At 42.2% G+C, this 17,243-nt stretch overlaps 2 protein-coding genes across 4 annotated transcripts in view; both read right to left on the bottom strand.

Moving 5' to 3' along the window:
* Positions 1-1,021: 1,021 nt before the first annotated feature.
* On the bottom strand, positions 1,022-17,099 carry phlda1 (pleckstrin homology-like domain, family A, member 1). Its single transcript, XM_083757861.1, has 4 exons — positions 17,094-17,099; positions 3,275-3,842; positions 2,046-2,114; positions 1,022-2,003 (listed from the first exon to the last, which is right to left on the bottom strand). The coding sequence occupies exon 2, from the start codon at positions 3,800-3,802 to the stop codon at positions 3,317-3,319; it is 486 nt and encodes a 161-aa protein (XP_083613987.1). The 5' UTR covers positions 3,803-3,842; positions 17,094-17,099; the 3' UTR covers positions 1,022-2,003; positions 2,046-2,114; positions 3,275-3,316.
* nap1l1 (nucleosome assembly protein 1-like 1) overlaps positions 6,394-17,243 on the bottom strand; it is a 46,303-nt gene continuing 35,453 nt past the window's right edge. For 2 of the 3 annotated variants that reach the window (XM_083757853.1, XM_083757854.1), the window contains exons 11-15: positions 16,223-16,242; positions 15,244-15,366; positions 15,077-15,109; positions 13,729-13,779; positions 6,394-8,799 (exon numbers count right to left, since the gene is read on the bottom strand). In XM_083757853.1, coding sequence (XP_083613979.1) covers positions 8,761-8,799; positions 13,729-13,779; positions 15,077-15,109; positions 15,244-15,366; positions 16,223-16,242 — 266 coding nt within the window. In that variant the 3' untranslated portion in view covers positions 6,394-8,760. Of the gene's footprint in view, positions 8,800-12,766; positions 12,802-13,728; positions 13,780-15,076; positions 15,110-15,243; positions 15,367-16,222; positions 16,243-17,243 lie in introns of all 3 variants that reach the window. The other variant, XM_083757855.1, reaches the window with a different exon arrangement.

Here is a 17,243-nt window from a genome sequence, read left to right as displayed (position 1 = left end):
CTGCTTTTTTAGAGAAATCACACGAGGCACTGTTCATTTGAAATGGAATGTATATTTTCAGAGGTATGAAAACAGAGCTCACACATTCAGACAATCAGCTGGACAGAGTGGCTGTATAAAGGGCACAGCGTAGAACTGGGTATGAGGGATGATGATGGCAGCGTTGAGGCATGTGTTCTGTTCGGGGAAGCATTGCTCCACAGTTAGTATTCAATAAAGGGCACCGCTATCACTCTGCTTGTGCGACGGCGGTGGCGACGACATGGAGACACGTGACAGGGTGGTGATGCACTGGCCGAGTTTTAGGGGCCCCGCAGATGGGTGGCACACCCCCAGCCACAGGAAAACAACACGTGCCAGAGCATCAGACACTTTTCTAACATGACGTGGCTTGCATATACCTCTGTGTCCAGAGGAAACCTCATAACTACATTTTTAAGGAAATGAAAAATATACATTTTTAAAGGAAATTAATAAAACCTTGTATTTTTTTTTTTAAACAATGCAATACTGCCTCAACAAAGTTGGTGTTGTGACATTAGATATTGTCAATGACTTGCATGAGAAGGAGAGAGGTGGTGGAGTTGGCTGTTTTAGCAGACAGTTTGAGGGTCCAATGGAGCATTTTTTTTATTACTTTCCTTTTTTTTTAAAGGGTGTAAAGGGTGTTCAATAAAACTGATTTATGGATAAAACATCAAAAACCTCAAAAATGGAGTTATGAGGTTTCCTCCTGACAGCAACGATATGCAAATAATACTGAATGCTCATCAGCACATTTAGGGGAATCCTCTCACACATTGTCTGCAGTGTATCTGTATCCATTATTACTCTCATTTAGGGGAATCCTCTCACACATTGTCTGCAGTGTATCTGTATCCATTATTACTCTCATTTAGGGGAATCCTCTCACACATTGTCTGCAGTGTATCTGTATCCATTATTACTCTCATTTAGGGGAATCATCTCACACATTGTCTGCAGTGTATCTGTATCCATTATTACTCTCATTTAGGGGAATCATCTCACACATTGTCTGCAGTGTATCTGTATCCATTATTACTCTCAAAGCTGACTCGGTTTCTTTCAGCTCAGCCTCAGAGGAGCTGGAGAAAGAATCAATAAATAAGCTCCATATGGAACTTTCGCAGATTTAAGACTCAATACAAAAGCAAAGGAATTAAATAGTCTACGATACATATAACCAACCCTGGTTGCTGGTATACAATTGAGATGATATACTGCAATTATAAATCAAACAAGCAATCAAATAATACATAGGGCTATAGCTCAATTGGGTATCCCATCGTATCTGCACAACAGAGGAAAATGCATGAGTCTTTGGTTCAATTGAAGAATGATAACAATGTTGTGTTACTTTTAACCCATTTAGGCCTGATGTAAAAAATAAAATAAAAAAGTCTTCTTCTGAAAGAATATATATTCAAAGATTTGTGCCGCATTTTCACGATTTTTCAAAAATAGCAGACCTACAAGATCTGCTATTTTTCAATAGCTAAAGTATAACATAACGCTTAGTTGAAACACCAAAAGGGGTTCCCACCCAGAATGGACACATTTCTCTCAAAAGAAAATGATATCAGAAGGTTATGTGGACAGCTGAAATAACTACATTAAATCCAACTAAACAGTCACTAGGCTTATTTCCAATGGAATTTGTTTTATAACACAGGATATGAACCTCTAAGCATATACTTCCAACTAACAACCATACTGTACATTCATCATCAATGACATAATTAACACCTGGATAAAAAATATATACACATCTAATAAATACTGTAAGAGATATACCATTGCACGTGGAAATACAAGGGTTTTCTCATGCTTTGTACATCAGTCTGTTAGTGTTTTTGTGTGGGTTTTTTTTTTGTTGTAAGAAGTCTATATTGGAAAGAAAATGGAATCGAGGAGAAGGATGTTGATCATCTCGGGGAAAATCACTAAATGGAAGAGGACGGTGGTTCCTGGCAGATGGTTCTGGTTCCTGGCAGATGGTTCTGGTTCCTGGTTCAGATGGTTCTCGTCTCCATTGTGAAGCGACGTACAGCCAGGTTCTGTCGTGGACCCTCCTGTTGAAATGTCCAATTAGCCTGTGGATGTAGTAGTGCAATTAATTAACACTGACCGACGGACTGAAGGACATGAGCAAACAACAAGAACACCAGGTCTCACATTGAAATCTCCTCCAATAAATAAATACATTGATTGCATTACATAGAAGCCATGGGAGGACATGACCACTAACGTTACGTTAGCAATGTTTGTTACCTCATCACAACATCACAGGCTTGCTATTATTATGTGTTATGTCACGTAGGCCAGTGGTTCCCAAAGTGGGGGCCCGGGGACACCCAGGGGTCCTTGAGGGAGTTCCAGGGGGTCCCCATGCTAAATGATAGTTTGGAACATAGTGGATCCTTATGGGTCTGTAACTTCTACACTCTCAGAGTTTAATTAACATTGATTTTACAATATAATTTGGGGTCTCAGAGATAGAAATGCCATTAAATGGGATGCATGTCAAACTGGAGGGTCTTTGAAATGAAAATAGTTGAAAATCACTGCTAGAGCTGTAAAGATCTTCTCTTATGGGGGTCCCTGGCATATATTTTCTAATGGGGAGGGGGGGGGGTCCGCGGGCTAATGAGTGTCATTTTGGGGGTCCTTGACATGATAAACTTTGGGAACCACTGATGTAGGCTACTTCAGCTAGTGAGAGAATAGGGGACATTACAACATCTGGAGAGCAGCAAAGTGTGTGTGTGTGTGTGTGTGTGTGTGTGTGTGTGTGTGTGTGGGGGGGGGGGGGTCGACAGACTGACTGACAGCGTTTGAAGTGTGCATGGAATAATAACTCTGTGCGCCTTGATGCGTAATTTGGAATCTCATCATTCACACATTTGATCAATTTAAACATGTACTTATGCATTAGTCTTTCGTCGCAGATTAAACTAGCCTATGAATGCATAAAACAAGCATTATAAATAACTTAAATAAGAATGACATCTTGGCTGCCTTTCTAAAAAGCTGTCCCCGGTGCGTAAAGCCGTGTTCTCGGTAACCAGAGAACCCTGAGGCTCGTCAAAGATCAAACGGTCGGTGCCATGAAAGCAATGTATATCCAAGCGATTTGGCCGTGGGGGGGGGATTTCCACCCCCTGTGAGGGTAAATAAAGCGGGCCCTGCAAGCAAGGAAGCCGCGCCGAGAGGGGAGATCCATATTTCGGGATGGATGGATGGATTGTCTTACCGCAAATGGCGAATATCCAAAGCAGCGGTCGGCCGGCGGGGGTCACGCAACGTTCGGCGAGCTGCGAGCCATCTTCTGCCCCGGCGGGATCTGCACCACGAGCAGGTGCTGCTTCTGCCGGGTCGACTTCACCGCCAGGATGGCCTGCCTGTTCTTGTACTGGACCATCTGCAAAGTTATCTCCGCGTTCCAGCCCTCGTCCTGCGGGCACCTGAAATCTATCTCCCGGCCCTCCGCCATGACCACCGTGAAGTAGACGTATTTCCCTTTCCTCTCGACGCAGTCCACCGTCTTCATGTTGGCGAAGTGCAGCTCCTTGATCTTGCCCGTGTCGCCCCCTCCTCCCCCTCCCCCGTGGTGGTGGTGGTGGTGGTGCTGCGGGTGGTGGTCGTGCTGCTTCGGCGGCAGCAGCAGCACGCCGTCCTCCGTCAGGACGCAGTGCTTCTTCTTCCACAGCTGCAGCAGCCCGTCGCTCCGCTTCTCCAGCAGACCCTCTTTGAAGATCTTGCCCGCTCCGTTCTCCAGCATCCTGGCGAAGTTTAAAACGCCACACGGCGGTCTCCTCCTCCTCCTCCTCCTCCGGGTCTTATTATTCTGGATGCTTATCCTCCCCCTCGCCCAGGTGAAGGCATCGGACGCTGCTGTGGGGATCACTGCGGTGCCGGTGGGTGGGTGGGTGGGAGAGGAGAGCGGTGGTCCGCGTGTGTGTGTGTGTGCAGTGAACAAGCCGAGGCGTGTGAAGTGTTTCCCCTGCAGAGCGTCGGGAGGTCGTCCGCTTGGCAGGCGGCACTATAGAGTGGCTGCTCCGCACGTTGTGATTGGGGTTTTGTCAGCGTGGAGCGGCGGACGGACCGCCCCCTGTGTGACATCCACTGGGCTCCTGTGTCCGCGTGGAGCGGCGGACGGACCGCCCCCTGTGTGACATCCACTGGTTTTTCAACGTCACAGCGGGGGCTCCAGTCCTGGCCCGAGTTTTAATAGGTAGTCGCAACGGATAGGGAGTAATATAATAATGAATTAAATGAAACACGGTTTAATGGATTGTAAAATCGATACATTTGATTTATTCGTATTGGTAATCAAAGCGTTGCACACTTCAGACTAGTTCTCACTCCTGTCGCCTTATAGCAGTGGCAGTGGTCCCTAAAGTGGGGTCCGGGGACTCCCAGGGGTCCTTGACCCTTATGGGTCTCGAACGCTGAGTGTACAAATGGAATCAAATGGACCCGCTAAATTAACATCGATTTTACAATATAAAATTGGGGGTCCCAGAGATAGAAATGCCATTAAAAGGGGGTCCATAATGCATGTCAAACTGGGGGTCCTTGAAATTAAACAGGTTGAGAATCACTGCTAGAGCCGTAAAAGTCTTCTCTTATGGGGGGTCCCTGGCATATCTCTTCAAATGGGGGTTCACAATGTCAATTTCATGTCAATTTGGGGGTCGTTGACATGAAAAAGTGTAGACATGCAATAGACTATAATGCATACTATTTTAAATATTACAGTAAAGTACACAATACGTGTCTTGTGCATGCATTTATAAGGATGCTTAATACAAATGATCGGCTATAGAGCAGTGGTTCCGAAACGTTTTTATTTCAAGGACCCCCGGACCCACCATGACTCCGACAGTACAGTACAGTACAAATGGGTCCATTTTGGTCCACTTGTGTTATACACGCGTGTCAGAGTTACAGACCTGTATAAGGGTCCATTTGGAACAGCGTTGAGGAACACTAAAGTGTTAAAGCGCAAATAACATGCATTTTAAAACTGCTTTTAATATTTAATAATCATATGGTCTATGTCCCTCAAAGTTATTTCTAATGGTTTGAGCCTCAATCACCACTCTGATATAACCAGGCCTTGTCATTTCTTCCTGGACTTTGAAAGCAGTTTTAGCTGCAGTACCACAATGTCCTGAGGTGGAGAGGGTGCTGATATGCAGATTATTTAATATTTGAGTCATTATAATACTGATGCTAGATAAAACCAGGCTTGTTTCCATGCCATGCCAGCTTGGAAAATCAACAATGGTGGACATTGTAAACAAAGTGGAAATGCAAATTTGGAACTGAAGACTGAAGAGGAGGAGGAATTATACAAAGTAGGGTGACATTGATGACATCACGATGAGGCCAAAATCAGTCGAGCTGTTCCTGAGCAATTTCCATTAAAACACCCACATGACATGAAGGCCTGATTGTTCAAAATTGGTTATTTGTGGGGATAGAAAACACACATGGGAGCCCCAAAAACACAAAAGAAATGGAAAAAGTTGAATTTTATGTTATAGGTCCTTTAAAGTGTGCGATTGCAGTGGATGTTGTTGCAGTGAAGTGCCCTTTGTTTTGGACTGAGTCAAGTGATGCCTGACGGATGCTTAATTTACACCCATTTAGAACTTTCTAAATCCTAACAGTTTTCTGAAAAACCCTTATGTTTCCATGTTAGTCGTTCTCAAACTATTTCATGTCAAGGACCCCCAGTATTATGCAATTGGCCGCCGACCCCCCCCCACCCCATCTGAAAATATGTTGTTCCAGGGACATCCCAGAGCAATGGTTTGAGTTACAAGCGTTTGCTCCGAAAGATTATATTCAAAGATTTGCGCCTGATTTAAAAAAAAATAGCAAATCTACAAGCTCATAGCGCAGCACTCGGTGCCACGCCATGAGCTTGTAGATCTAAGCTAAAGTGTAACAGAATGCTTTAAACACCAAAAGGGGTTCCGCAATCCTGAAAATCTATAGTCTGTTAGCAGAGCTTCTTTGGCCACTAGAATCCCGAGGCAGCTTGGATCACAAATAAACTTTCAGCTTGGATGAGCTGTAGGTTGAGACATGGTATTAATTAAACCGTTTCAGTTGGCAGGATTAACCCATCTTAATTGTACCACTCTTGAACGATTCAATAAAGATCCATAACTTGATTGAAAGCGATTAGCAAATATAAAAAGTTCTAAAAGCACACTTCCATCTACATAAACTATTCCTAAAATTTGATCAGATACAAGATAATCATATTCATCTGAGGTATAGGCCATTTATAACTTCTCATTAAATACATTTAACCACAAACGCAATCATTAAAAACAAATTAACCACAACAGAAACCACGTTGAACCAATTTATTCATACACGAACAGTTATTGAGTACATTAGTATTTTTAGCATAGCATTTTGCTTTGACAACAGCTGCTAAAAAGAAAAATGAAAAAAAGGAGCCAAACAGAATCCTGTTGCACCCTTTCCAAAATAAACAGATTTGAGGTCTCCCGTCTCCCAGCAAAATGTGTAAAGTACCCTGGCTCTCCACTTGGGTGTGACAGCGAGAGGCTGACACTGGACACTATGCCAACCGACATGAACTGAACATAAGTTATTACAACTAAAAAGGCATAATAAGGATGCAGTGGGTATATGGGTTCTTTCGCTACTCTTACTTCACAAAGCAACCCCCCTCCCCGACTCTTCACAATGCAACCCTCCTCCCTGACTCTTCACAATGTCCCTGACTCCTTAAGTATTGCTCTGACATGCTTCAGTGTGGCCTGCTGGGTAGAAGAGTGGGCTACGCACAATAAGGGAGGGGGTCGGGGGGGGGGGGGGGTTTGACCACAGAGACTGCATTTAGACTGTATACGTTCCTTCACAGTGATAGAAGTGAAACACGCCCTCGGCTGTTCAGGCCGATGGGCAGTGCCATGATGTGCCACCCAGTCTTACTTCAGTCAGTCTCACAGGTAAAAAATAAAGAGTTTTGTGTTGGTAAAAAATAAAAAGGCATGTCTATTCTACACCAGATGCTTCAATTTGGACCCTTCCCTTCCATAACGAGAGCTTTCACAGTTTTACACTTAAAAGGCTCGATATACTTGGTTGCATGCGGTTTCGCGCACCAAAAAAGAAATAGCGGATCCAAGTCAAAACACCCCCACCGGGACAGGGAGGGTGGTGGTGGTGGAGGGGGGTGTTGGACTGGTGGTTCCTCTGCCCAAAGGTGTGACACGTTGGATTTACTGCCGTCCAAAACAAAAGTGCTGCTCTTGGTGAGATTTGCACACACGGAATGACTGGGGAACAGCTAACCCGTTGGGTGACAGAGACGGAAGAAGACACCACTGGTACACAGAGCGACCACACGGTAGTACAAAGTGCTATTATAGAAAAGACAACAGTCAAAACACAACCGCAGGTCCTACAGTTTAGTGTGTTTGAGGAGAGAAGCCTCAGAAACAAACATGGTGGGCCTGGGGGGCCCCCTACTGGCCAGCCCTCAAAACTGTCAAGTCACCGCTCATCAAAAAAAAAAAGAATTCTCTGGAATGTTAAAGAGAGAGTCCTGACTGGGCCACAAACAAGCCATGGGGTCTGGTGGGGGGGTCTGCAGAGGTGGTGGTGGTCATGGGGGGGGGGGGTGGGGGGGGGGGGGATGAACGAAGTCAAGACAACATTAGGCAAGGGCGGAATACGGAGTGGCAGACTTCATCCTTTGCTCAGTTTATTTTTTAGCAGCGCCAACACATGGTTCAGTTTCGTTTAGACTAGAGTGGGGGTCCCGTTGAGCCGCATAGGTGGAACGGACCCCTTCAAAGAGGAATCATTTTACTTCCCATGCCTGCCAGTCTGCTTACTGGAATGTATCAAAGAGTGGAAAGTAGGTTAAATGTGATGGCAAAGAGGTGGTCCAAAGAGAAAACTAAAAGCGCTCCAAAATGTCATACACGGCCAGATTAGATTAGCCCCGAACCGTTCCTTCACACATCTGGGTCTCTCCTTCCCTCGATAAGAACCCCATACACCTCATTTGCTGTGACTAAGTGCTAAGGACCCACCCTGCTAACGACGAAAAGTACTCACGTTCAAACCTCTTTTCTACTAAACCTGGAACTTGTAGCAGGAGGGGGTGGGGTGGGGGTGGGGGTCATGTATTGGACTTATTTCAAGTTGCCGCGTAACGTTGCCGTCTAATTCACAGCTGTTGTCTAAGAGCAAATACAACAAAAGACTCCACGAGAACCCAAACTAGTTTAGCAGTGAGGGAAAAAAAACAGTCATGCTTTTTTTTTCTTCTTCTTCTTCTTTTGAAGGGAGAGGGGTTCTGCAGTCTAACTATACTGTACAGAGTAGGTGGAGAAAAACATATAATAGGTCTAGTAAAATACTATGCATGTCGAGCCACAGCTCCCCAGTATATTACCATGAGTTTTCGTAACAAAAATCTTCAAACTTTTTTTTTTTTTTCTCTTTTTTCAAATTATTTCTTCTACCAAGAAAAATACAAAACATTATTATAAGGCGTAAGTAACTATGTTGTTTTTTTCTCTCTCTCCTTTTGGTTTCTTCTGTTTATTATTTTTTCAGATTTGTTGTTTTTTGAGAAGCTGTTACTGTGCAGTTGATCCTCAAAGGCCGTCGGAGGGGGTATGTGGAGTGGTGGTGTGGGTGGTGGTGGCGTTGGTGGTGTTGGGTGGGCAGGTTTCACTGCTGCTTGCACTCAGCCGGTGGGTTTGCGTCTTTCTGCAAGAGACCACAGAAATGTGGAAGAGAGTGTTGGTCAAGGAACAGCAATCTACATCTTTACACACACTCGCGTGCACACACACACACACTCACACACACCTGTCAAACAGAAAACAGAGCCCGACGGATACGCGATCCATCAGTCTGTCCCGATAATATTAGTGCAATATGCAGCACATGGTTTCTTTTCAACCACTTTCGGCTTGGTATATCCCAAAATTTGGGCATGTCCAGCTGGAGGACACCGAAAGGAGATTCTGAAGAAGATTTTAAGTTATGGAATAGTCAAAGTAGCATTTCTACAAGCTCACAGTGCTTTGTGATGCATTCCCGAGCTTGTAGATCTGTCATTTTTCTAAAGATGTGTTAAATAAGTTTTCCCATCTATCAAAAAGTTTAGTTTTTCATTCATGATGTTGCTTACAAGTTAAATGTTAAATAAAAAATAATCTTGGTCAAAACATGGGTCTAAGTCTAAGACTCCAAAATAGAGATCGGAACCCCAAAAATCTGGCATCAGTCGGGCTCTACTGGGAACAATCAAAAGCCAAGCCACTGTGCAACACATTTAAAGTGACCAAACCATGGCCCTCGGCCGTGTGTGCATACTGTATGTGAACGTGTACAGCACATTGGTAAACAGCGTTTTAAATGTGCTCCATAAGATGGATTGGATGTGAACAGGCGTTCTCGCATCAACAGCGCTTTCAGTGCGCCAGTGGTGGGACTTCCTTTAGATCTTGGTTGCAGAGTAAAGGTTTAACCCATTCTGACCGGGCACCCATTTTGGTGTTCGCATCATGTTATGCTTTATCTATTGAAAAATAGCAGATCTACAAGCTCATATCGCGCCACCGAGTGGCGCGATACGAGCTTGTAGATCTGCTATTTTTGAAAAATCGAAGAGCAACTGACATTTCTAGAATCTGATCTCAGGTCAGAATGGGTTCATCAGACCAGTGTGTGTCCAGTGGAAACCTCGTATGAATCTGATCTCAGGTCAGAAGGGGTTAACTTCTTGTTATAAGACTGGAAAACAAGGTTGTGGAATCTTAAGAGCCATGGTTGGGAAACTTTGACAGGAAGAACAGGAGTCTCAAATATGACGGGAGCACGTACAGTAAACACAACATAGCCCCAGCCGGGGAGCCACAGGCCCAAAAGCTCAACGGTTAAGGATTACCCTGTGATGTCATGACATACTTTTTCTATTCGCTTGGTCATTAAAGGCCCACAGAATGAGATGTCTGCTCTGCCGGAAACATCGCGAAAAAAAAAAAGTTTTGTATAACCCACCATAGACAACCAATATAAGGCAAAATGTCATCATACTTTAAGTAGGGCTAGACTGACCACAGGGCGTTTTCCCGGTGGGCCGCGACCGTAGGGGGCCACCATGATAAGACAGGCAGGCAGGCCAACAGGCTGCAGGCCAACAGGAAAGGTCCGGGCGTGCTGCCATTCTGCCAGTGCCATCATGATAATGTCACTGTACCCGTTATCAGTGAGTGAGAAATAAACCCTCTACAAAAGGGTTGTGTAGTCGTCTGTTGGTTTGTATCATTTAGGCCTATATGTTGTTCTGTAAAAGTGGTGGTATTAGGGCTTTAGTGATATTTCCGGCAGAGCAGACCTCTCATTCTGTGGACCTTAATGACACAAATACAAAGTATGTCATGACCCATCGGGTCCTTTTGGTGCTGACTCCGCGGCTCTGACACATTCAGGTCCATTAATACGACGTTACCTTCACGGCTGCTTCTTTAGAGTCAAGGAAAACCCATTTATTTTATGACACAACATGGCCGTCATTTATTTTCATAGTATTTGCTAGAGTTGCTCCGAACGATCCGGGCCGATTTTTTTACTCCAAATGACTCGACCGGTGATCGGTAATTTAACCCGATCTGGAGAAACTGATCTTTATACCAGTGATTCTCAACCTTTTTATAAGTAGTACCACCTCAGAAAATATCTGGCTCACCAAGTACCACCATAATAAGCCTTATGTTAAAATACAGGAGCGTAGACCTGCCCCATCCTATTCAGCTATGCAACAGTTAACACAGGAGGGAAATCTAATTTATTATTTGTGTTCCATTCCTAAGCCAATAATGCTGCTGCTCTGACGAAACCGTCTAATCAACCAAACTGATGATATTTCTAACGTGATTAGTCCATCCTTAAATCTTCCATTAACGACTAGGTGTGCTGTGATGCTCATTTCAGCATGGCTGGGGAGCCCATTTCAACCAATTGCTTTGGTCAGAAGAACTACCTCTAGTAATATTTCATTCCACGTGTCTTTTTCTATATACAGCAAGTAATACCATTTACATACCAGCATTTACAGATATTAGTTCAGTTGGGACAATCCACCCAGAGGTAGACTTATAATTGCACAAGGAAGATAAAATAAAAATCATAATAAAAATAATGATAAGAGATGAACAATGACATTCACATGGATCGGAATACACGACAAAAAAAAACTAATATACATCCAAAATAAACAAACTAAAGCAGAGTTAAATGACTTGACAAATGATTTTCCTTTTGAAAAAAAAGGAAAATCTAACTCTTAGCCCAGGTTTGAGATTCAACATACAGAACAGAGCAGTGTTGTTTTCGTCGACTTCTACATGGAAACGAAATGAAAACTAAGCTATGATGACTAAAACTAAGACTAAATATATCGACAATTTCGTCATATACAAACTAGACTAAAATGTTAAGAAGGGACCGTTAAGAAAGTCATTTAACACTTGGTTGCGTGCTGAAAATAGCAGATAGATCTGCTATTTTCAGCAAGTGTAAAATCAGTCATTATGACGGCATCAAGGCCTGAGAAAATACATTTTAGTCGACTAAATCAACTGTAGATTTAGTAGACTAAAATCTTATGATATTTAGTGGAAAAGCTATTCAAGAGACTAATGACTAAAACTAAAATCAAAAAGTGACGCCAAAAACAACACTGGAACAGATACAGGCACCAGAACGCAAAGCTCAACCAAAAAATAAATAAAAAAAGGTTAAAGGGGAAATCCAAAAGTAAAACCAGCAACGCTCTAGGTTAGTCAGGGAGGGGGGGGGGGGCAGGGGGTTAGGTCAGAGGCGAAAGGTGCAGGGATGGAGATGGCGGAGAGAGGGAGGGGGGGGGGGGGGGAGAAAAACCAAAAATGAGCGAGGGGGGAAAGGTGATTGCACTAGGGCTGGGCAATATCTCACAATGTATGAATATCGTGATGTGAGACTAGATATATTATATCGTCTAGGAATTTGGATATTGTGATATGAAAATGTCCTGGTTGCAATCATGCAAGCCCCATTCATATCCGTATGAATATTATCCTAATAATCCTACTGAATATTTGGTAGCACTTTACAATAATGACCCGTTATAAAGCATTTATAAACGTTTATAAGCAGTTTGTAGACTATTAACAAATCATTAACAACCCGTTTGTTGACATTCGTAAATGATTACTAAAACCGTTATAACTATGGTTACAAATCATTTATAAGGTATTAGTAAGTAGTAAACTATTCATTAATAAGCCATTTATATACATCTGTAAAGGATTATTAAATAATTTGTAATGACCCCATTATAAACCATTTATAAACGTTTATAAGCTGTTTGTAGACTATTAACAAATCATTAACAACCTGTTTGTTTACATTTGTAAATGATTACTAAAACCTTTATAACAAATTTACAAATCATTTATAAGGTATTAGTAAGTAGTAAAACTATTCATGAATAAGCCATGTATAATACATCTGTAAATTATTATTAAATCATTTGTAACTGATGTTATATAATATACAAATAGCTTGTATATATTATATAACATCAGTTACAAATGATTTAATAATCATTTACACGATATTTGATTTGGTCCACGATATGGCCCAGCCCTGTTGTGCAGTAAGCAGACAGTTCACAGGCTGTACCTACCAGCACACGGTTATTTCTACAGACACCATTTAAACCTAGTGAGGAAAGATTTAAAGAGCAGCTCAAAGTGATTGGGAGATGAAGAAACAGTCATGAACTTGGGGAAACTAAGCAAGAATACAGAATGTCAATATACTGTACAGCACTGGTTTACAACCTGGAAGTGGGCCCCCCAAATTATAGGCAAAGCAATAAGAGTTGAATGATAATATAATGTTAATATAACAAAATGTTTTTTTTTGATATATTTTTAAAAACAAGTTCTGATTTCACTGCGATATAGATAAATACAAACTTAATGTTGGTTCCATTGATTCAAGCCGCCACACAAATAGACATGGCCTGAAAATGCACTCTCTGATTCGGGACCCACTTGAAAAGCTCAAAAGGTTGAGAACCACTGCTGTGTACAGCATAACAAAAGCGCTCATGCTCATTTTACTCTCAGGCATTCCTTACAAGAGAAACATTATGTGGGAAAGACTTATTTTCATGGGGCTGGTGGTTAATTAATCTTAAAAGCAGCTTTAACGTGGAAAAAGCAGTATCGTCCAGATTAATCCGTTAAAAATCAATCAATTTATACAGTCTATGGCCATTACAACTTTTCTTACAAAGTATATTCCAATTGTCTATTGCGGAAGTTTTGAGTCAAGACATCTTAGCAGGCGTTACAGCATGCAACAGTGTCACAACAGTCAAATACAATGGTGGAACCAAGACAGACTGACTGAAATAACAGGATTATAATTGATTTTTGGGTTAATTCCGTAGTCTGGCCAGCCATAAATCAAGATTGTCACAAAAAGGAAAGAAAAGCTGGTGCAAATTAAAACCCTGGTGCAAAACGAGAACAGTTTGTATTCTGTATGTTGAAATTTGACGAGTCATTGTTTAGAAGAGTTTTTTTTGTTGTTGACGTGGCATATGGCCATCGATGAGTGGATCTGGTGGCGTCTTACCTTGGGGTCGTAGTCGGGATCGTTTTCCTCGTCCGCTTCTTCCTCTCCCTCCTGAACGACAGAGAAATTAAACAATTTAGACCTGATGCTGATTCTAAAAAGAAAATGGCTTCTAAATCAGTTTTCTGAAAAAACGATTTTTTTTTTTTTTTTTAATGGAAAAATAGCAGATATACAAGCTCATAGCTCAGCACCGAGTGCCGTACTAAGAGCTTGTAGATCTCCTATTTGTCCACTAGCTAAAGTATAACAATGCTTAAAACACCAAAAGGGTTTCCCGTCCAGAATGGGTTAAACAGTCGGACGGACCACTGAACTGAAAACCGCCACAAACACTGGATGCGGTTTCTCTTCATTACACTAAATAGATAACCTGGTTATTAACAGTCTACATACTAGAAGATACATTAAAAGAAATAAAAAAAGGATAGGAGAAAAAAAGAGAACTAAAACCCTTATAACAAATGTTCTGAGCAAGCAGTGTCTCATCAAATACTAATGAGACAATGCTTCATTAGATATTGGATGGAGCCCGCACACCATAGGACGGTGCATAATGCCTCATTACAAGTTTCCCACATGATAAAGCTTGAAAAAAAGGAACCCCTTTTGGTGTTTTAAAGCATGATGTTATACTTTAACTATTGAGAAATAACAGATATACAAGCTCATAGCGCAGCACAGAGTGCCGCGCTATTAACTTGTAGGTCTGGGCCCAGGCCGTAGCGTAACGGTCTGGGCACCGGACTGGTGATCCAGTCGCGGTGTGCCGCGGGTTCGACTCCCGGACCCGACACGGCCTTTACCGCATGTCATCCCCCCATCTCTCTCCCGTTTCCTGTCAGCCTACTTTCTGTCCCTTAAAAAATCAATAAAAGGCGTAAACCGCAAAAAAATATCTTAAAAAAAAAAAAAAAAAAAAAAACTTGTAGGTCTGCTATTTTTGAAAAATCGTGAAAATGTGCCTCAAATCTTTGAATATATATTATTATAGAGTGAACATTTGAACTCAAATCTTTGCTTCTGGGGGGGGTCCCTGGAACAACATATTTTCAGATGGGGGGGGCGGAGGCATATTACATATAATTTTTGGGGTCCTTGACATGAAATATTGAGCACCACTGATACAGAAACAAGGTTTTTCAGAAAACTGAAGACATTTTAAATTTCGACGTCAGGCCTAAATGGGTTAAGATTACACACCCTCACCAACCACCTCATCCAGTGCCAACCCCTTTGAGTTCCTTTACAGCCAGGAAATTACATTCACCAATTTACTAAACTGGAGGCGGTTTCAATTAGACGATTTTTAACTGCATCTGCAACAATCGATCATCATGAATCTTACCTCATCGTCGGCCTCCTCTCCTTCCTCATCGTACTACAAACAAAACAAATGTAGGGTTAGTAAGAGACGCATCTTACAAATGAACAACTCTGGTCTAAGTCACATTTTTATGTACACGTCGCACACGCCAAAGAGAATTGCCGAATTGTTGCTAGATAGACACTCACATCGTCGTCGTCGTCCTCGATGGCCTCTCCGGTGAAGTAGAGCACCGCTCTGGGAACGATGCGCTCTCTGATGAAGTGACCGATCTCAAAGTCTGCAGCCAGGATGGCCTCCGAGTCCTCATCCTGAAGGAAGCCACAATACAGCCAGGTCTCTAGATCAGCACCATTCCAAACTCATACCCTTATACAGAGGCTCTTCTGCCACTACAGTCTTCAGATCAGCACCATTCCAAACTCATACCCTGATATAGAGGCTCTTCTGCCACTACAGTCTTCGTGGAGCGCAGCAACATGTGTTTGACAACACCATAACTTAAAGGACAACTTTAGTTTTTTTCAACCAAGGTTCATGTTTTAGGTTATTAGAGAAACTAAAAGATGAGCGTCATTTGCTGCTTTTTCGTTTTAGTGATGTTAGCTGTTTTTGACAGGGTGGCATTCGAGCATGGGGCTAATTTTTTTTTTTTTTTACAACATTTTATAGCGATTTATTTTTTTAAATATTTACTATAGTCCTACTTGACCCCAAGAAATTACCTCTGGCCACAAAAGATCACAGGATGTACTGAATGTGAAGGTAGGCCTACTGGGGGGAAGCCACACTGTGTCATAGGCTCAATATGTCTGTTTGACACATTCAGTAGATCCCATGATCGTTTGTGGCCAGATGTAATTTCTTGGGGTCCATTAGGACTATAGTAAATAATAAATAAATAAAATCGCTATAAAATGTTGTAAAAAAATACATATTCATGCTCGAATGCCCCCGCCCCACTGTCAAAAACAGCTAAAATCCCTAAAACGAAAGAAATCAGCAAATGAAAAAAAAAAGAAAACTCATCTTTTACTTTCTCTAATAACAACCTAAAACATGAACCTTGGTTGAAAAAAAAACTAAAGTTGTCCTTTAAGCATTAGTCACTAAAACAAATAATGTCTGGGAATTACACTATTATTCTTGAGTTGAAAATTTACTTACCAATTCTCCACTTTCAGGGACTGCAAAATGACAAAGAAATGAGGTAAATATGTTAACCACACGCAAATGCAACTCAAAACCCCACCACTAACAGTCAATTCCTCAAGCTGAAGAAAACCCCACCACTAACAGTCAATTCCCCAAGCTGAAGAAAACCCCACCACTAACAGTCGATTCCCCAAGCTGAAGAAACCCCACCACTAACAGTCAATTCCCCAAGCTGAAGAAACCCCACCACTAACAGTCAATTCCCCAAGCTGAAGAAAACCCCACGACTAACAGTCAATTCCCCAAGCTGAAGAAAACCCCACCACTAACAGTCAATTCCCCAAGCTGAAGAAAACCCCACCACTAACAGTCAATTCCCCAAGCTGAAGAAAACCCCACCACTAACAGTCAATTCCCCAAGCTGAAGAAAACCCCACCACTAACAGTCAATTCCCCAAGCTGAAGAAAACCCCACCACTAACAGTAAATTCCCCAAGCTGAAGCTCAACATAGCCATGAATACCTGTAATCGTAGCAAAAACTAAATCATAGAGTTTAGTCCCAGAGCAAAAAAATGGCGACTTCAGCAGCTTGACATAGTGTGTGTGGTTACATAAACTCAGAGCAACGACATAAGCTTTTCCTCCCAACTATTCTTTCCAAGCTCTTGAAAAGTGCCCGGACTATATTTGCACTTTTGCAGCCACCACTACGGACAACCGTAAAGACGACTTCAATAACGAAATAGTTCAACGTTGATGTTGTGAAAATAAGTCACAACAAAATAGCCAGTCAAAGACAAAACTTCAAAAACACATCAATATATCACAATATCAATAATTCCAGATGACATCTAGGGCTGTATTCTGCGTGTCTTAAGTACCTGGTCTTATTACTTAACTTAAGACCTGGAGGCGTGGTCAATGCCATTTGGCTATTCTGAGTGTCCAAAGAGCATTGACCACGCCTCCAGGTCTTAAGTTAAGCAATAAGACCTGGTACTTTAGACACGCAAAATACAGCCCCTAGTCTC

This window comes from Protomyctophum parallelum (assembly GCF_964188405.1).
Source record: "Protomyctophum parallelum genome assembly, chromosome: 22".
Lineage (NCBI taxonomy): Eukaryota > Metazoa > Chordata > Actinopteri > Myctophiformes > Myctophidae > Protomyctophum > Protomyctophum parallelum.
The sequence above is the reverse complement of the archived record's forward strand: the minus strand, read 5'-3'. Positions and strand labels throughout refer to the sequence as shown.